This window comes from Rhamphochromis sp. 'chilingali', assembly GCF_963969265.1.
Source record: "Rhamphochromis sp. 'chilingali' genome assembly, chromosome: 8".
Classification (NCBI taxonomy): Eukaryota; Metazoa; Chordata; class Actinopteri; order Cichliformes; family Cichlidae; genus Rhamphochromis; species Rhamphochromis sp. 'chilingali'.
The window spans coordinates 30,832,326-30,853,372 of NC_137935.1; the positions used below are offsets into that span (position 1 = coordinate 30,832,326).

The window sequence follows — 21,047 nt, forward strand, 5'->3', positions numbered from 1 at the left end:
ACATGTGATGTGCACACCTGGAGGAAGCATTACCAAGCTGAGATGTTTTTGAAAATGTTACTTTTTTATTTTCACTATTAAATCAACAATTTCTTTGGTTGCTTATAGGATGCAGTTGCCATGAGATGAGATCAATGAGGAATGGGATAACTGCTAATACATTTGTTAAACTGTGTACTTTTTTCAGTAATTTAGGGTGATTTGACATATGCTGAATATAACAATGTTTGCCTTAAAGCTGTCAGACATGAGGTATTCATAACTGGGAACTTTTCTAGCATAAATGTCGAAAAGGGGGGAATGATAGAGTTGTATTGTTGATTGTCATTCATGCTTAGAAACATTTACTCATTTATGCTTAGAAATATTTAACCATAGATGCTTAGAAGTGTATAATCAATTGTGTAGTGATAAGTTGTGTGATCTTTAACAGGCTACAGAGGCCTGGTGTGCATTCCACACTGGGAGCATGGGAAAGTTCGTACCTTGTTTAATTGTTATGGTAGGATTAACGTAGTTACATTTGTTTTAGTTTAAGTGCTTTTTGTGTATAAATGAACTGCTAGACTTCCTTACTGTGTTATCTAGGATGAGGGGGGGGTCTACCCTCTTCCTGACCAAGGATGTTTGCTTGTGTGCTTTTATGACCCTTTGATCAGCAGTAGCACACACACACACACACACACACACACACACACACACACACACACACACACACACACAAGGTACTCTTTGTGTATGTAGACGTCATATGTTAATGAACCTATGCATATTCATGTAACCTCAATAAAAGGACAGTGATACGGGAGAACGGACGAGAGCAACTGGGGCCAAGCGAAGGAACGGCGTTTGTCCGGTTCTCTCCCGTGCACGAGTAACATGAAGCTTGCCTACTTCGTGTCTTGCTTTGCGGTGTAATTATATTGCCTTCAACGTTCCAGCGAATAGGTTTATGCTACAAACCCATCAATCCCCTGTGTCAAATTCCTATTTTAAAGAAAGCATCAGTATGGGTTCATTTGAGCAATCTGGTAAATTTTGATGCAAATTTTAGTACTTTGTGCATACATTTATTATGGAAGTAAATTTAACTAAAAAAGAAAAGAGCTAAAACAAAAAAGAAAAAGAAAATCAAAGCAAAGACGATTCAAAATCTACAAGAATATAACGCAGCCAGGTTCTTGGCTCTATGATGTTTTTGTCTTCCAGATTTGAGAGTCAGTGTGTGACAAGTTTCCCTGATATCGGGCTACTTTTTTGTTTCTTACCTGCTCACTAAAAGTGTTAACTTTAACAAAAAGATTTCTGTTCATGTCCAAAGCTTTCTGCACATTCATGCATGCCTCAACTATGTTATTGAGCCTGACTGAAAACAGACCCAGGCAACAGCACATCTAAAGTTAAAAAAAAGAATCCAAAACTGGCTTCCAGCTATATTGTTTTTCAGACATTTTTGGGAAACGATTTCCTTTTTCTTTCTCTCTCCTCCATTCCTATCAGGCTGCTTGCATACACACAGCCAGAGGAAAACATGAGAGGATGTGCAGCTTTTTTGTTGATATCAAAACACTGTATGTGCGCGTTTTTGTGTTGCAGGCTTAATTATATTTACCACAAAACATTCTGTGGTTGTATGAACTCATAATTCATATTCATATCTTTGGGAGGGAAAAAGACCTATTGTTGAAGAAAACAACTCATCTGTGTGTGAGGCATTGTTATTGTGCATAGTGTTTGTTTTTTTCTTAGTAACTCCCCTGCTTCTTTCATGCTTTTATTGGAGGGGGACAATGTATTCTAAATATTAAGACATTTCTCCTATAGAGATATAAAATAGATACAGAATTAATATAGAGATATAGGTCTCTGGGTCAGCTGTACAAATAGGGTGGCACCTAAGGCAGGAGACCTGGCAGGACACACCCTACAGGGACACAATCAAGGGAGGCCCTGCTAAGGGCCATAACAGTCCCTTAGCAGTGTTGGACCTCGACCAGATGGTTTGGTAGCCACTAACAAGCTCCTGGAATAATTCTGGCTGGATATTTGAGCATTCTCCTTGGCAGAATTGATAGCATTCACAAATCTTCAGTAGGGTTGTAGTCTTCCAAAGCTTAATGTTAGCCTGCTTTACCGATTCCAAAACCAGTTTAGATTTGTGTTTGTGATAATTTGTCCTGTTGGAACACTCAGCTGTGTCGACCACCAAGGACTCAATCTTTGTCTTGTCTGACTTTTCTCCAGAAGGCATTTGACTCTTCCATGTGGACTAACTTAAAAGAGCTGATTTTGGAGCAGTGGCTCTTTTCTTGGTACCCTCGCGGACCCTGGTGACGTAAACCTCACTTCACTGTGGACAGTGACACCAGTGTTCAAGCAGCTCCCAGTTCATTTTAGTCTTGAATGCTGGAGGATGCTGGGTTGTTGTTAAACATCCTAACCAATTTCCTCTCATCTGAAGCTGACAGTTTGGGGTTTCTTCCAGATTTTGATAAAGTGGTGACACATTTGAATAACATTCAACTTTTTCTGCACTTGTTTAGAAATGGCCCATTAATCTTCTGGATTGAACTTCCCAAAGCCCCGACTTTAACCTTATTGAAAATTTGTGGACTATGTTTAATAGCCATCTATGTGCCAGAAACCAATTAATTTGAATTAACTGTACCATTTTCTGCCAAGAAGAGTCAAATATCCAGCCAGGATTCTGCTATAAGCTTGGCTAACAAAAGTTTCTAAGGCACATTTAAATATAGTGCCAAATATTAGTGAAGGTATATGTAAATATTTGAACCTGTATGTATACTTTTGAACTTGTGTGGATTAGAGAAAACTGTATGCAGTATGTATAATGTACAAACATCCCACTCTGGAAAAAGAACAGTTGAAAGAAATCATGAAAAGCCCAAAATTATAATGACATTCATCCATGAATGGTTTATGTAAACTTCTGACCCCAGCTGTGTAGAATGTATGCCAGCATGAACTAGCAAATAAAAAGGACTTTTGCCTCTTCTGTTGTGTCCTTTTGGCTCCCAGCTGTCTGCAGACTGAGGGGATCTTATTTTATTTTGTAATGTAAACAGCAAACAATGCATCACATTGTTCTACATGTCATATTCTGGATAACGTACAATATGTTATGTACAGTTTATTTTGCGTGCACAAAAGGAGAATCCATGACCACGTCTGCTATTCAAACTCCAACACCAGCATAGCACCAACACAATAATAACTGCTGTGTTTCCCTGCATTCAGTTTGTCTCTGTGTGAGTGTCTGTGAGCCTTTAGTACAGGGAAGGCCTCCAGGCGTCAGTGGACTTCTGATAAGACCCGGTTAAAGCAGCTGTTTTGTTGGCCTCCACTCTGCCATCTCGCTGCCATAAAAGCAAGAATTCAACTTATTACACATATAAAGTCTCTTGGATCACCAGCGCACTTTTGAGAATTTATAACTATAAATAAAGCAAAAAGGCATGTAGGAGTCATCCCTACATAAATCTGTATTTCACAGAGACCCTCTTCTCTCCTCTTGTGAACCCAGTAAACCTTTTAAAGTGGTCTTAATGCATATGCTCTTTCATAAAGTGAAATCACCAAGATAGCTTAAACCTCTAGAAGATGAGGAAAACTGTAACAAGCACTATTTATTAAGCACCAAGTAGGGAGCAGCTTTTCAAGCGTCCCTCGTTGTAAACAGTTTAACACTTCTCAACTAATGCACTAACATAAGCACCTCCATACATTTACTGACATAAATTACCCCAGTGGTCCTTATCAGTTTTACTCTCATGTGCTCTTCAATTTTTCTAATGCATCCAAAAAGTCTGCATTAAAAAAGGAGGGTAAAGATGCTTCGAGAGGCTGCTGTAAAACAGGCAACTGATTGTGTCTGATTGTGTTTTTAAGCTAGCTGGAGTAATTGCAATGTTAAGAACATATGTAATTATTCTACGTTCAGGTCATGACCTCAGCAAGTGCTGTGCTTGTATCAGTGTGACTAGTTTAGAGCACTACAATTAAAGAATTAAAGTGTGATTCTGAATTATTAACTGCATACCCCCAGAGGCAAAAAAAAAATAAAAAAAATGGGAGTGCACTATGTAGCGAATGACAATGATTCGCATTAGTATTAATGTATTTGCAGAATCAAATAATGCTAAATGCACTGCCTAAATTGTTACACTGCACTTCATTAAGCACATCGTCAACTGAGCATTAGATCAGGGCCTATTAAGCCAGCGTTTGATTGGCAAGTGGTGAAATTACAAGCTCATGCTGCATTCACATGTCTGCATAATTGCGAGGCGTGCACCTCACAAACTTGTGTCCTTGCTTATGCTGAAAGTGGATGTAATTACTTATCAAGCTATGGCATCACAACAGTCAATGCTAATCTTGACAAGAGGTGATTATGTCTGGTTAAGCTATTCACGGCTCCGTATCATCCTCAAAATGGTAAAAATAAGTATAATTTTTTTTTCTATTATATATAGAGAATGCTTCCAAAAATATCCTTTGGTTTAATTTCATGTCTAACATTTAATGGAACATGTTAAATGGAATTGTATAATGCAAACAACAGGCTCTCCACCTAAATCATAATCCGGTACAAAAAGTATCCACTGGAGATCTCATGGTCCACTGCAAATCTGCTAGGCATGGAAATGCTATGGGAGCTAATGGTGTAAATGAGTGGATACCTGCTGTAGATAAATGAGCTTGTTTGAAGAGTAATGGTACTGAAGTGATCCTCAGAGGGAAAGCGTCTTTCTGCATGGTTTCACCTCAAGGAAGGAAAGTTTTCTAGACCTATTTAAAACTTGAAGTTTGGGTTGTTTTTATTATATTTTTTTCTCTGTTTGTGTCCAAAACCTGTTCTGATATTCAAGACGCGTAATAGCCTTCATGGATATTCAGATACACAACTCGATTCTTTTCTTCTGTTGAATATTTTTGTTTTTTTTATTCTCTAAAAATAAAAACAAAAATAAACTTATTCCACGGTGTTCCTCGGTCCTCGTTCGGTTGTGTCTCACCGAAAGGGACCTCAGGTGGTGCTGTTGTCCTGACAACCAATAAGGGGAGCATCGGAGTCAGACGGCTGGATAATCTGAGAGAGAGAGAGAGAGAGAGAGAGAGAGAGAGAGAGAGAGGTAGGGGTGGTGGTGGGGGGTGATTCTCCCAGACTCTAAACAGAAGCTTGCCTCTCTCCATCGTCGCTGTGCCGTGTCTTTACGCGGAGAGCTTTGTGCGTCACTGGAGTACAGAAGGAGGATTTTGGCCCCCCCTCCCCCTCCAAAAAAGTATTTTCGGAACCTCGTGTCACCCATTCATTCCGAACTGCTTTGGACCTAAAAACATTCCCGCGTTTACCAGAAGTGTGGACAACTACGACTGTTTCCCCCTACCCCCTTTTTCACCCTTGGATTTATAACTGCAGAAACGCGCGCGCGCTCCTGTGCTTTCAAAAATGCAAGTCGGACGCAAGTCGTGCTGGAGGCAGTTACAGGCTTCGTTTTTCAGACTGCTTTGTCTTATCCCCACAGGATTCCCCGTCCGGAGTGTGGATATGCAGAGGGCCACCGACAACATCACTATCCGACAGGGCGACACGGCGATTATAAGGTAAGACTCTGCTTCCAACTTTCCTCTGCTGCTTCCCCACACCCCCGCCTCTCTCTGGATGCTGAGCAGCAGCAGCAGGATCCTCCGAGCGAAAGATTGCAGCTTGTTTTATGCATTCATTTATTTTTGTTGTTGTCGTTTCTTTACGAACTTTTTTTCTCGTTTGTTCAGTACAGAGAAGTGACGGAAATGTTGAGCGATTGCATGTTCTCCGCTTGCGTTTCTAACTTTTGTGTCACAACCTTTGTGAGAATCTTTGTGACACAGGACGCTGCGGCGGTGGTCACACCGCTTTATGAACTTAAGATCAAGATGCTCTTGATAAAAGGCAAAGTGCGTCACCGTGACCGTGGCAATCGTGGTGGTGGGAGGGTTAACGACAAAGACTGATTACTGATTGCAGACAGGAATAACATGTTGAAAAAAACGACGTGTGACGAATCCTCCATTAGATGTTAGGAAAAGATTAACTGCCAGCAGTCTGCAGGGGGGCAAGAAGATGAAGTAGCAGCAGTGCAGCTGAGAGCTCGTTTGAGGGTTTTTTGCTTTTGCAGCTTTGTTTGTGGCCCCGCAAATTTAAAGATTCTCTCTTTACGCGGGTTTTTTGCTTTTTACATTTTTATTTATTTATTTATTTATTTATTTATTTATTTATTTATTTATTCAGCACATATGTTAAGACATCCCATGTAATCACTTCGTAAACAATGGAAGCTGACAACTGTCTTATTGTGATACTGCTCGGCACGTCTGGGTGAACACGTGATGACAGCCATGCGTTTTTGACAGGCTATAAATGCAGAAAGAGGATTTGGATTGTTTTGTTTATTTATTTGTTTATTCATATGTTTTGTGCACAGGGCTTTTCCTCAGCAGCCCCTCTCACCCACTCTCCCCAATCCTTTAAATGTACTCCAAATCAATTAGTTCACCACATAGTGACTGTGGCAATGGCAATTTTCTTTATATTTCATGTGTTCATTACATGCAAATTCAAAATGCTTAACACATATGATAAAAAACATGACAACCTGTGTAGGTTTACAGTGCCTCTAGGCTGTGAGAGAACAAACTGCGGTTATATGCTGGACTTTTAGCACAGCCGGTCAACAAAGCCTGCAGGCATGGACACCGCTTCCCCAGCCCCATATAAGAGAAAAAAAAAATGCAAGCACACACATTTCCGCATTTCCTCACATGTGCCCTGAGCTTGCATACACACAAAAGCTGTATGCCCAAACACACACACACACACCAAGAATAAATCCCTTTAATGGATTCCTTCTGGTGCACAGGTGCCATCCATTTAGGTATCTGCTGATCAAGTTAGTCATCTGACTCAGTCACGGTTGAACTCAGCGGGGGTCACAGCCATTTGTTTCACTTTCCACATCCAGTTGACTGCCTCGTTGCTGTAATCAGCCATTTGCCCCCACCCTAGTCACTCTCTATTCTTTAAAGGTGAGGTAACGTGGCAGGCTCTGCGCTCACCTGCCGAATTAGATTCCACTTTCTGGGAAAACTGTATCCCCAGTCCACTATTTCACCTTTATATCTGCCAAACGATGTTTGAATAATCTGTGGTAATCGCTCAGTGAGTGTCATAATTAATTTGATGTTTGCAATGCATCTTGTTGGGACTGATGATCAGTCTTATTTATCGTAAGGTAGACAGCGATAAGCTCTGGCTCAGAGCCCCGTGGCTCTGCTGAAAAACACAACCATTTTTCACACCCAGTTTCCACCTGACAAATAGGATCGAGAGGGGGTTTGGTGGGAGGTAGTTGCAGGACCACTAAGGCTAAAACGTACAAAGTTTGAGCAGGCGTTGGAGGCCGTTGGCTAGTAATTTGTCGTGTTACACAGTGTTGCTGATTCCGTAAGGGGGGGGTTGTGAAGGCTGAGGGGTTATTGTTGACCCGGGGGCGTAATAAGGCCTGCGCTCCTTTAGCTGAGCCTGTGGCTGCAGTCGTGACACGAGAGGAGCGATGCAGGAGTAGAGAAACAGTATGTGGCCAAACAGCCGCTGTGACAGAGCACACAGCAGCAGGGCCTCGCTACTGAAATGAGAAAGGAAATTTATTTTTACCAGGGGCAGAAGTGTGTCATGCTGAGTAAATAAGCAAACTAAACTCTTTCTCCTCATGCGCAAAACTTTCAGATTTGTAGCACCGTTGTGAGTCACAGTGAAACACTGCATCACGAGTGTTTATTTAAGCTCCGCGAGGCTGCAGATTCATCGATGTCATGGGAATAATATAAAGGATTGCATCAGCTCTCTGCTCTATATTTTTATCAATACCACAGTCATAAAGCAACAATCTGCACCGGAAATCACAGTGGACACTCAGTCGAGTTATAGCTGACTGATTTATTATTACAAGATTTGAATAGTAAGTTATATGTAGCTAGGCTAGGGTTAGGATTAGATAACCCTAAGCCTACCGACCAACTAATACTTGATGTGACAAGCGCATATACTCTAGCCTGAGCCTGACACAGTGCTTTGCTCACAGAATCTCATTCATTCTGGATCAAAAGTGAATGTAGGCTAGATATTGACACATATCTCTAACAACCTGTGTTGTACAGAACAGCAGAGAATCTACATTGATTTTTACTTGCATGGCTTCTATATCACAAGGCAGAAATTTTAGCAGTCTGTTTTCCAGCACTATATAAAAAGAATAATCTACACTCTTAACCACATTTAAGTCTATATCTGAAGAATATCAATGGCTCAGATAAATATGTTTACACCATCGGTTGTAGTGTGAAGTAAATCAGAATCATCTGATGTTCAGTAGACTTAAAATCTGTTAATTCAAACTATGTGAATACTGAGGTTTTGTAACATAGTTTCTTTGGTTATCTCAGAAGCAAGAAAATTCCATCCTAAGTTTGCTGCTATCTTAATGATCTTGTGCCGCTGTGTGCTGTTCAAAGATCTGTCCCTAAGCTGTCTTCTTGCTCTAAAGGAGGTCTTTTTATTTAAATCTGCAACTGCTTGAAGTGACATTTGCCTCTGGAAAACACGAACACAAGTCCTAGCATATTAAATCCAAGCCTGTATCCCAGCAGTGATGTTGCAAACCTATAAGATTTAGGTCGCTGAAAAGCACCCCATATTTCAGCGCTTGCTTCCATGGTGACTTAGCCTTAGCCTGTTTTTACAAGGATGATGCCAACAAGTGAAATCAAACTGTTCTCATCCTTAGCAAAGCACAAGAAATAAATCTGAGGAGAGGAAAAAGATAAGATTCACCACATTTCTTGAAGCAGTTTCTCTGTGTCACAACAGTTTACTTTTTAATTTATTTTTTTGTCCTTCTCTATGCACCTTAAGGAAGAGGTTTCAGTCTCAGGTGAAGCCTTTATAATTGACAATTGCTTATTAAACCACTGATAGTGCAGTGCCTGTGATTGCGCTCCTCTGGGTCAGAAATCTGCATGTTAACAACTCATTGTGCTTCCTTGTTACTTCCAGGGACGATGGTTCTGTATTTGTGCTTTCGCCTCAAAGGATCTTCTTTTCCAGAAATTTTCCTTTAATTTTAGTCAGAGTTGGTCAAATCGGGCTGTGACACAACTACAACATGATGTTAGTCTAACAGATTCACAGTTCTGAAAAATAGTGAATGCAGGTTTTTTTTTTTTAATTTCAATTTCAATTTAATATTATTAATTTTTTTTTTAATTTGCATGATTAAAACTTCCACTTTTAGCCAAATTGACTGCATAATGTTTATTTCGTTTGATATATATTTAAATATGCAGCTCTCCTCTCTGTATACAGTGGTGTTAACCCTTTAAGACCTACCATAGAACCAAGTCCACCAGAGCTTATATTATATTTTTACATGCTGTAGTGCCATTTTTGGGAGTATTTCAAGTTGCTATACATCAATACAACCATTATAGCCCAAATTATAATAATATGTCTGCATTAAGTGCATAGTAATTACATAAATTGCAAAAAAGTGCAATAAACTACAAAAAAAATTAAAATCGTTTTTGGTTTTTTAACATATATTTCTAATTAGAAAAATTTAAGGGGCTTATCCCTCAAAACTGTAAATGCAAAAAAGTTGCACAAAATAGTTTCCCACCACAGGAAATTTATTTTGAGTGTCTTCATAGTTTTATTTTTGAAATACACCATTTTTTATATACTGCAGGAAAAACGAAAATAAATATTATACTGCAAATTTGCAAAAAAGCAGCATATGCATCAAAATAAACTATTTCCAGCAGTGCAATATGAGTTCTAAGCATCCCAGAAACGACACAGAAAGTCATAAAGTCAGACATAACTTTTAAAAACATAAGTATAGGCTTATGAGGCCCTGATGGTAAAAAAAACTACATTTCGCGCTGACGTCTATTCCAACGTAGGAAGTGTTACAAACAGCTGATCGGATCGGCAAAGCGTGTTTCTGGGATATTATGTTTTTGTTGCTGCAAGTGCTTTTTATGCAGTTTTTGAAAAGCTATATGTGGAAGGAAACTGTGACCTAGGACAAGCTGATGGCATAAGATGTAAGTACAACTCCTCCGGTTTCATATGCAAAAAAAATTATTGCGCTAGCTTATGTGGTTGCAGTTCTACAGGGATTTAAAAATAGTTGCACAAAATGGAGCGTGTCCGCTCTGACCGGTTTTAAAGGGTTAAAAAAGTGTCCCTGATTTCCTATTTTTTTATATCTCATGTAGGTTTGGAATTTTTCCCCTTAATATTAATCACCTTCATTTAGAAACTGCATTTTGTGTTTCCTTGTGTGATCTTTGGCTAATATTTAAATTGCCTTGATGATCTGAAACATTTAAGTGTGACAAACATACAAAAACACCACTGTATCTATGTGTGTGTGTGTGTTTTTGTCACGTGTGGTCCCGGGACAGTTCTGGGCAGTATCTTAACTCTTCCTATGACTACACTTTTCTCGACAGAGACCTCCGATGTTATGCCTGGAATCTGATGGCGCTACTCTTCCAGTTTTGGAGTTCCAGCTCTTCGTGCTCATATTACCACTGGGAGCAGTTAGAACTTTACCTTCCTTGTCTACTCCAGTTGCTCCTTCAGCCCCTGATATATCTCTGTTTTTGTCTTCCTGATGTTTCAGTCTGCTGGGATTGCTACACCCAACACAACTGCAGTCTTCTGTTTCTTTTCCACCTCCTCTATGTCTTGCATGTTGGCTAGGAGCTGCTCATCTGTCTGGAACTCAGAGTCCCACGAGACCTTAGCCCTGTTGTTCTCAACCACCTATCGGGACTTGGGGACTTATAGTCAGTATTTGGTACAGATGTTCTTGTACACCTTCCTGGACACTTAGTTGTGTCACTCTATTTAAAATGCAGCTTGGATCCTACATCCTAGACCTTTGCATAGTCTGTAACCTGTGTCCGCTTGGTTGTGGTAGACTCCAGCCTCTATGGATCTGGTGCTTAGGGCCTGGTCTTGTGTAGTTCATGATCAACAGAGCCTGTGTGCTATGCTTTAGGCTGGCCTTTTCTGGCTGCTGATAGTATTTCTTGATGTGTTCCACTTGCTCTGTCTATTGATAGCAGGGATTTGGTTGTCCACGATAGTTCCTCCTCCTGTTCCTCTTCACCTGTTCGTCTTCAGCTGCCTGAGGCATTCATGGAGCAGCTCATCTTGGGTGCAGTCTTCCTGATGTCTTCGTGAATGCTCTGTTATATCTTCGGCTGTGGCTCTGACAGTCTGGTTCTTGCCCTTTCTCTTTCTCGTGCTCATAGAGCCTCAAGAGTTTTCAGGAGTTGTGAGGAGTTTTTATGTCATTACATTAGTGGCATCTATCTCCTCCTGTGGTCAGCTTATTATTCCAGTTGGGTATCTGTAGGGATTATGTATTGATGGCTTTGATTTCATTCCTAGCATTCAGCTAGTTTCTTAGCACCTGACAAACCTTGTTGAGATATTTGACTATGTCTGATCTTTGTGCATCTTTATCATGGTTCCTATTGTCCTGTGGGACACCCAGGTACCTGTGGCTGTCCTATATATCTGCTCTTCAGCTATTCTGGCAACTTCACACCTTCAGTTTGGACAGTGGTTCCCAAACTTTTTTTGGTAGGCCCCCCTTTTTTTAACAAGAAATATGGTTTGGAACGATATTTGGCAACGCCTCATCCTCTGCTTTGCGTTTGTGTGGGAGCCCCATCAAAAACCTGTCCATTATGCTAGCAGAGTCCAAGCATTTATAAGGTTGGGGAAACCTGCAGTCAGCTGAGACTGAAGAAGTCACTTGGATGAGTGACGAAACGTTTCTCCCATTGAAAACTCTATGTCCAGATGCACAGAATCAACTTTTGGGAGTGTCCAAGCATTCTTTTTTTTTACCATTTTAGGTCTGCCTGGCCTGAGAGTCCTGGTGTCCAGTGTACCGCTTTAATAACCAGGAGTGGGTGCTTTGTCCCTCTGGTGTTATTTGTTATTTCCAGTTGTGTTCTGATCTGTCCTTGTGATGTGCCTACTTCCATGTCATGGAGAGACAGGTAATTGGCCGGTAGAAAGAGAGAGAGTCGGGTACATTAGAGCTGTCAGAGCTGCATTAAATTAATTTTCAAGCATGGACTGGTGGTGAAAGCTGATGCTACAGTGATGACTATTTAATGGTCTCATGCATAGCATCAAGTTCCACCACAGCTCCACAAAACTGACCTATCATCAAAATTTCTGTCACAGTAATTTACAATGAAGATGCAACGTCAAAACTTTGACAAATGCTTTCATAAGCTGGAATTTATATAGCGCAGTATGTAGTCTAGACAGTGGTGGGAGGAAAATTGAGCAAAAACAGATCAATTTCTGGATTTCCTGACAGAGGGGCAGCAATGGAACATCATTTGGGATATCCAGTCCCCAGGGGGCTTTACTTTTCTCTCTGCAGCTCATTAGATTGGTGAGCTGCTTTCTTTCTCTCTCTCTCTCTCTCTCTCTCTCTCTCTCTCTCTCTCTCTCTCATTCTCACTCTCTCTTGCGCTCTCTCACTCTATAGAGTTTAGAACCTCCCTAGGCATCTCTCTCAGTCCCTCTTTGCTCTTCACCACCCACCCGTTGTCCTTTTCTCCTCTCCCTGCCAACATTAAATTGTCCAGCTGTGTAGTCTTAACCTGATTCACAAAGGGAACATGAAGTCAGATGAGATGAAACTCATAGATGAGTTTCTTCACAAGGATCTTAAAGGAAAGCCCTGGAAAGGGTACGGCTGGTAACTAAAGAGCTCTGACCAAGGAAGAGTCACAAACAGAGAGGGAAAAAGGAGTACGATGAGTAGAATTAGTATAGGAAGGAGGGAGAGGGGAAGGATGCAGTATTAGTACAATCAGCACAATAATCCCTTCTGTTCCAGCCTGGGCTGGGGTAGGATTTTCAAATCAATTTCATTTTCACTCATCACGCTACAGTGGGACAGCTGACCGGCTGCCAGTTGGGTCATTATCGTCTTTGGCCTGGGACTGTGCAGAGGTGAGAGAAAAAGAAACGGGGTTTTGGTTGATGTTTTTGCCAACTGTGTAAAGTTTCACGAAGCCCTTTGGAACAGCTCCGAAGCGTCACAAGTTCCAGATGCTTTCATCTTGGTCAGAAGGATCTGAACGATGGCCTGCAGAGACGGTGCGAAGTCTTTTGGCATGGCAGATGAACAGAGTGTTTACGCTGTCATCTCGAGCTCACAGTCCAGTCCAGTTCAGTGTGCTGTCTGAGCCACTGTCAGAAATCCCCAACCAGATGGTTGTAGTTGGATTTTGCTGCTTCATCCTCAGAAAACATACCAGGACATGCTGAGCTCTTTATTATGTGGTTGCAACATGTTTTGTGAATATCTCAACCAGGGAATTCAGATTCTTTTTTGGGGGGTGTTGGGTGGTGGGGCAGCTGAATACTACAGCAGTGCTTCTCTCTAAAAGCAATTCCACTCCATTCCCATCTTCACATAGACTATTGTTGGACAGGCCAGGCTGTCTCTAAGTGCATATTTAAACTACTCAGCAATTTCTCACTGCCTCTGGCTGCCTATGGGTGAAAGCGGTGGAAGTGGAGTGGAAGAGTATTGTTATTACACTCTGAGAACCTCAAAATGTCATAGTGCTACATAGCTGCAGTAGATGTACTATTAAAAGACAGAACTGACTCAAAGGGTATGTTTGAAGTAATTACCAGTCGTCCATATGGTATGTGGTATATAGCAGTACCATGCATGTGTCTTTCCCACTTTACTGGATGATTGTATCTAAAGTTCACCCAGGCTTTGTCACTGTAATGAAACTTTCATCTCTGAGTGGTTTGTTAGCCATCTTGATTAATGACCAAATCGGTGCATCTCTTTTAAAAGCAAACACATTTTTTTTCCTTCTTACAATTTCATGCAAGTCAGCGTTTTTGACAAAAATATGAAAGAACAAAGCAGGACTTTGGATTCACATTTAAAAACTTTGCAAGTAATCTTGACATGAAGTAGACAAATGAATAAAGTGCATGAGCTGCGCTTAGCTGAACCATGGAAGCAGGTTAAATACATTTAAAGCTTTCCATCAGTCAGAGTGAATTAAAGCTGAAACATGTGGGTTTGAGCTGTCTCTGCAGCTGTAAATCCACATGGCTTTAAAGCAGATTAGAGGCATGCGGTAAGTATAGTCCTGGATGAGCGCACTCATTGTTTACTTCCAAATTTTTCCAAATCAGCAAAAAACTGACTCATTGACAGATACTTTGTGCAAGTGGCCTATATGTCGTCAGCAGTAAGCGGAATGTCTATTGCTCATTTATTCATGACACACAGAGCATGCAAGCCTTTTCATTATGCTGAACCTAGTGTGTCTGCTTTGATAACGGGTACGAAAAAATAGTTTTCTTCTTCTTCCTTTTAACTGCAGGTATCACATTAGCCAGTGTTGCAAGATGTGTGTTTGTTGTGAGAAAACTAGCTCCCATGTTTGATGATGATTTCAATATGTTTTTAGTTCCAGTTTCAGCTCTCATCATTGTGCATGTTTTGTCCCTAATTAAACATTATGTGTCTCTTTAGGCCTCGGAGTGCAGTGGTTTGGGGTGGGTGATTTAATTGGCACTTTAGGCAGGTTAATTGAATATTTTTAATTAGGCTAGAATTAAATTGAGCTGTTCATGCTTTTTGTGACTCATAACTTGGACCTTCGTGTGCAATTATATGGATTTATAACTACTTAATTTATAACTACTTGGTTTCCAGTTAATTAAAAAGCTAATACTCCAAGCATCTTTCAAGCCTGCCCGGTCCTTATGTGTATAGAGTTTTCTGGGACTAATGAGTTATTTTGCTTACACTGTTCTTTATTTGTATTTGTCTTGAGTCAGTAGCAAACCTATTCAATGGTTTGGTATTTTCATTTATTATTTTACTTTAAAAAACAGAACATTATTTTAGAGAGCAGTTATGTCATTTCTAGTTTAACCTTGTAGGTAAGTTTATCTCGCTCTTACAATTTCTTTTCAGACTGCAGTGATACAGAAGTGTGTGTAGTTGGCCTAATATCACAGCAACTTGGTGGTAACGGAGCTGGGACATGGTTAAGTTAAGAGTGAGGTACGTTCAAAGCTTTTGGAACTGGAGAAAAAGAAGGAAGTGTCCTTGCTTCCACAAGCTGAAGGATAATCTAAAAAAGGTTGCAGTTTTTACCCAGAATAAAAGCTGAAGCACTCCCACAAGAGGTACGGAAGATGCCTAGTCTGTAAATCTGTGCTTGACACTATTTTTAAAATAACTACAAGTAATCAGTGGCAACAATTCTGAATTATTTTGATTTGGTTGGAAGGACTTTATGAAATGTTACAGCTGTTTTACATGTGAGACGAATGTGAAATGTGAAATTTGAAAAATACAACCGCAAAACACTTTTTGTTATATTGCTTATTTTGAGTACCCACTGGCAGCATAAAGTGTGTATGGGTGGAAGAAATAAAACCCATGCATTTATTTAAATGCCCCATGCACAGCCACAGTCTTGCAGTGTGGAAGCAGATTAACTAAAATTTATACTGCAATAAACAAAAGATAAAATATGTAGAAAACCGTAGTGCTCTGCAGTATGGGAAGCTTAGATATGTGCCACTGACATTTAAAGTCAATGGAGGCCTTTCTTGGTTATTACAACAGTGGTATGCAATGATCCATAGTTACATAGCTGCACTTTGTCACTGTGACTTATACAGTATAAGTGAGCTTGTACTCGTTCCTGACAATAAAGATTTTTATTCATTATTGTGTATTTACAGTTCAGTCTCTCAAAATGTGTATAAAAATTCCTGTAATTCATTTGTGGTTAACACAATATATTTCAAAATCTGCACTTTAAGCCCAAATTTATTGTATAACCCAAACCTTTATATATTTTGGTACACAAAAACCTTTTGGTAACAAAAATTGTGTCAGAATTTCCCTTTGTGTTATGTTGTGTTAGATGGTCTTTGCTGCAGTAAACTCGATGGCTGCAAGATGCCAAATATAGGCAATGGTACTGATAATAAGTGTTGTTTAGCTAAATTAATATTAAACATACCAAGACTTGTCTAATTTTCTGTTATGAAGAAACTAGTTTTGTGTCATAATATAGCAAGATGGTCTTTGATTGATGGTTCTTTGACTTGTTGTTCATTCTGTAAGTGAATGCTGCAGTTGCAAGCCAAATGCGTATTTATTTATGGACTTCTCTAATTATATGGTATTAAAAAAGACAGAGCAGCAAATAAAGCACGCTTTGTTGTAAAAACAAACTGTTCTGGATTTAAAAGGAAAGATAAAAGTGAAAAAGCCAACGTTTTGGCTGCGACAGCCGCTCCTAAGATGGACTTACTACCGAGGAGCTTATTTATCTGTAGTTTGCAGCATTATCATACAAGTTATGCAGGAACTCTGAATTTTGATATCTCCTAAAAGGGCATTTCATGCACTCAGTATCTCCTTTCACTGCTTGAGTTGATAGGCCACGCTTTGAAGTTTCCTGTTTTTGTTTTGTTTTTTTATATTCAAGCATCAGCAAGATACTTCTGAGATAAATTTGAATTTGTATTAGAAAAGTATTCTTTGTTGTTCTGGATCAGCGTGTTAAATTATGTTTTCGGCTGTATATTCATAACCTGCACGCAACATCGCGTTGACCCCTGGGGAAACTGTGCATTTGTTTCAAAGGCATGCTCTAAATGGCCTTAATGGCAACATGTTTTGATCTGCATTATCCCACTGAGTCTTACTTTCCATTTCAAAAGAAAATGATCTGAAAAGCCACAGTGGTAAAGGTGTGGGAGATTAATTAGAGTTTCTCTCTTGAGCATTTGGCATTTGGAAATGGAAATGGGGCTGATGCCATCGCCTACTTGCTTTTACTATCCCATCTGACTTGTAGAGCATAAATGTGTCAGATGTTAAAAAAAAAAGTTTAACTGAAGCACTTTTCTACTTTATATAGCACATTGACATTCAAGCATTCACATTAACATAAAGAAAATGACAAATAAGTCAGCATTGCTTGTCTCATTTAATCCTTTCCAGTTCAGTTTAATCCTCTACCCTGTGGATCAGCATTGTTTTTGACTACAAGAACATTGCTTCTGTTTCTGTGTGTTACACAATTACCTACAATTAAATCAGGTCCCCAAGTGAACAGTTTGGATGTTGATTCTGTTAGCCCAGCTATCAGGGACCAAGCAGCCAAGAGCATACAGGCACATGTGTAATCTTCAAAAAATGGGTTGTATTATACCCCAAAAAGGACAAAATTATTACAAAACTTCTAAATGACAAAAACAAACTATTTTACCAACCACGTTGGCACATAAACTAAAGGCCAGGTTAACAAAATTCGACTCAAAAACCACTTAATAAACCATAACTCGGCAAACTTTCCTGCCCAAATGAGAGACAGCTCCAGTTATATAGCTATCGAATGCCCCATTGTATACACCAAAACCACAGAGATAATCGCTAATCATAATACAAGAAGAACCCTATTCTCCCCTGTGTGGTCATAACAGATGGTTAAGTCCATTTTATTGGCCTCTACATTTAAACCAGCTCCACCCTCAGCCTCCTCTTTCACCCAAACCAGGAAGGATTGGAGCGGCAGCCAGGTAACTCAAAAGGAACAGAAAATAATTAACAAAGCATATATCCATATTACCGTAACAAACAATACAAAACAGATTCTGCGCCATCATTTGGACTACAGCTTACTGCTGTCATGTATTACAAACTACTAACTCCAAATTAACTTATATTCACTGAACAATGTAAAAATAAGACAGGAAGGTAAACATGAACCCGAGTATTTGAGTTGTGTGGTTGCATGCAGCCATCACACCAACATTCATAAACTGTCCTCTAACTGTGGTTTAAAAAAGTACCATTGAACCTCACCAAGTCCTTGTCAGCTCCCACCTATTGGCTTGTGTTGGACCCAAGAATACAATGCAGGGTTGGCTAATTCATTATTAGCTAATGTTCAGCACTTAAACTGCATTAGATAAAGCACTGCAGGGCACTCACATTTAAATGGCTGTTTGCATACAAAGGCTCTCTCATCAAGGACTTGAGAAGCAATGGCATTTGACTTGAGAGCACTTGTCTAACTGAATATCAGTGAAGTAACCCTAACATAGAGTTTCCACAAGTGACAATACAATAAATCTATCTTTTTGTGCAACTGCGCAGATATTTAATGTAGATTAAAGAAATGTATTTTACTATTCTATTTTTTCCGCCTGTGGTAAACGTGAAAACACCACAAAGAGGCCATTTAACAATATATTAGCTGCAGTTATTATATCGTCATCTGAGCCCTTAGCCTTATACTTTCTGATAAGTTGAGACGTAAAATATTACCATGGAAATGATTAATTGCTGCAACTTGACCTATCTAATTCATGTTCACTTATAAGAATGATTGTGTATCTTATTATACACAACATAACAGACATACAGACACATATTTAATATGTATGTAAATTGTGCTGTATAAACGGATTAAAGTGGACCAGAACCATCTGGAACAGCATCCTGACACCTTCAGTTAATGAGCCATTAAATCTGATAGGCATGTGAGACTTTCATGGTGAAGATGTAGATAAAGTTTTTGGTCATGGTATTTCAGCGTGTAACATTTTAAGTGGCACGTAATTGCAAATGAAACTTTACAGAGAGATATCAGCAAACACAAAGTGATGTCAAATGTACAGCTTGACACAAAATGTGTTTCTGAGCTAAATGTACGGTTTTTGTGTTTCACTGGGAGAGGGGGAACAAAAGTTAATATGCGACACTGATAGATAGAGAAAGATGCAAGAAAGAGGAAACAAGATGAAGATGAGAGATCATTTTCAAAGGTAAGTCCTGCTGAGCAAGTGTTACAGCAAGTTATAAAGTGTCAATTTGAATCTTGCATGTAATGTCCTCATTTATTCTAAGGTGCCTTTACTAGATTACATCAAGTATAGCAGACACTAATTTATATCTACTTTTTTATTAATAGGTTTATAGTAGGTACACGTATAGCTCAAATAACATCTGCTTATATTTTCCTGAATTCAGATGGGTAAACCCACAAAGACCAGTGAAAGTAGCAGCAGCATATTATTGTGTTGTTTTCCCGATGCTGCACTGTTCCACCCAAATTTAGAGTTCTCCCACCTGTAACATCCCAGGTAAATCTTGACTATATATACACATTACAGGTCCTGACCTAAATAAATTGTATACAAGTTTGGGGTTTTTTTTCTCTTCACGTATATGAGTGGGAATTTGCCTCTTGCCCTATGGGAGCTGGGTTAGGCTCCTGCATACCCCACCCCCATCCGTGGCTCCGACAAGGACAAGCAGAAGAGAATGTATAAGCAGTGTATGTGGGCAGAGTCCATTTATGTTTTTCCTATCTTTAGTGTACGTTTCACTTATGCTCTGTGCAAGACCTTATTTATGTAATTGTGTCTTAATACTCGTCCACACGCCTTGTTTTTTGCATTCATAGTTTGACCTGTTTTATACGCAAATGAAGCACTTTGATGAGTCTAAAGTTCCTTAAAACATGTTAAGTTTTCAGTTTACTTAACAGATATTTGCATCGCTTTGTCTCGTGATGCTAAAGGACATAACACGATATGGTATGCCTGAAATAAACATTCTGTCCAAAGACTTAGAACAGGTGGCCAAGCACAAATACAGTCCCTTGGAGAGATGGCAGTAACACACTTCCTTTGTGTCTTCAAACAAAAAAAGGAAACCGCTCAGCCACTTTTTCAAAAATATTGTCTGTTTTATTTCTTGAGGGTATTTCCATTCAGTCCTACGACAGAACCTGTCAAAAATAAATCATACAGGAACAAATGGTGTTGTGAATCTGGTGATATGTTTGGCATGTTTGAAGGAAAGTAAGGAGAACAATTTTTTACTTGTCATTTACAGTTGACACACAAATTCACACAGGAGTGCTGCAGTCGCAGACACAAAGCCCCTCCCCTCACGATAGTTAACAGTGAGTTGACACAGACAGCTCTGTATGTCACGGGGCAGGCAATTAATTTTCCACATAAGAAACTGGGACTGTTGCACACCAATAAGCTGGAATCAGTTTTGCTCATTATTATATTCATCTCTTTATAAGCTTATTGGTTAATTGCCTCCTCTGTGACATAAAGTGTTGCTCAGAGCTGTCAGTGTCATCTACTTAAGCTGCTGCTGGGGCTGTGTGTGACTATCTGCAGCACTGCTCTGCAGATTAATGTATCAGCCGTAGGAGGTGAAGACAGCACTGTTGATATAGATACTGTTGCTTTATGAGGACTTTAAACAAGTCAGTAATGCTCCAGTTTCTACATTTGAGTCTTAAGCAGATGTCACACACATTAAGCTGGTCTGATCCACAGGCAGAATAAAAGATGGATGTAGCAGGCTGGTTTATATGGTATGACTAAAATTTACCAAAAACAGTCATTAAATTACAAGGTTGCAGCTAATGCTATGGTTAATATTAAAATTATAATCTTAATGTTGAAGCTAGGCAGTCCTGCTCATCATTAACAGAAACAGTCACTGTCTACCTTGCAGCTCTATTTGATCAACACAGAAATATGGCACCAAGTCACCAGAAGCACAGGACTACCTCACACAACTCAAACAGCCCTACTATCTAATCATCAAATGAACTTACAAGCGGATCAAATAATAACTTCCCCTACTGTATTTTATCTTTTATATAGAGAACTATATTTGGAAGTACAATTGCCTCCAAATAAATGAAAGTATGAAGGTAATAAGAACCTTGCTTTTCCAGATATGTTGCTGGTCCTTTCCTTTCATCCCCAGCAACATCCTCTCCACATTACATTTTTCTTCCTCTCCTCCTCTTGGCTCACTTCTCCTCTCCAATAT

At 39.6% G+C, this 21,047-nt stretch overlaps 1 protein-coding gene across 2 annotated transcripts in view; it reads left to right on the top strand.

Moving 5' to 3' along the window:
• The first annotated feature begins 5,180 nt into the window (after positions 1–5,180).
• lsamp (limbic system associated membrane protein) overlaps positions 5,181–21,047 on the top strand; it is a 237,099-nt gene continuing 221,232 nt past the window's right edge. The window contains exon 1 of one of the 2 annotated variants that reach the window (XM_080888803.1): positions 5,181–5,628. In XM_080888803.1, the coding sequence (XP_080744929.1) occupies positions 5,474–5,628 (155 nt within the window). In that variant the 5' untranslated portion in view covers positions 5,181–5,473. The remainder of the gene's footprint in view (positions 5,629–21,047) is intronic. The other variant, XM_080888804.1, reaches the window with a different exon arrangement.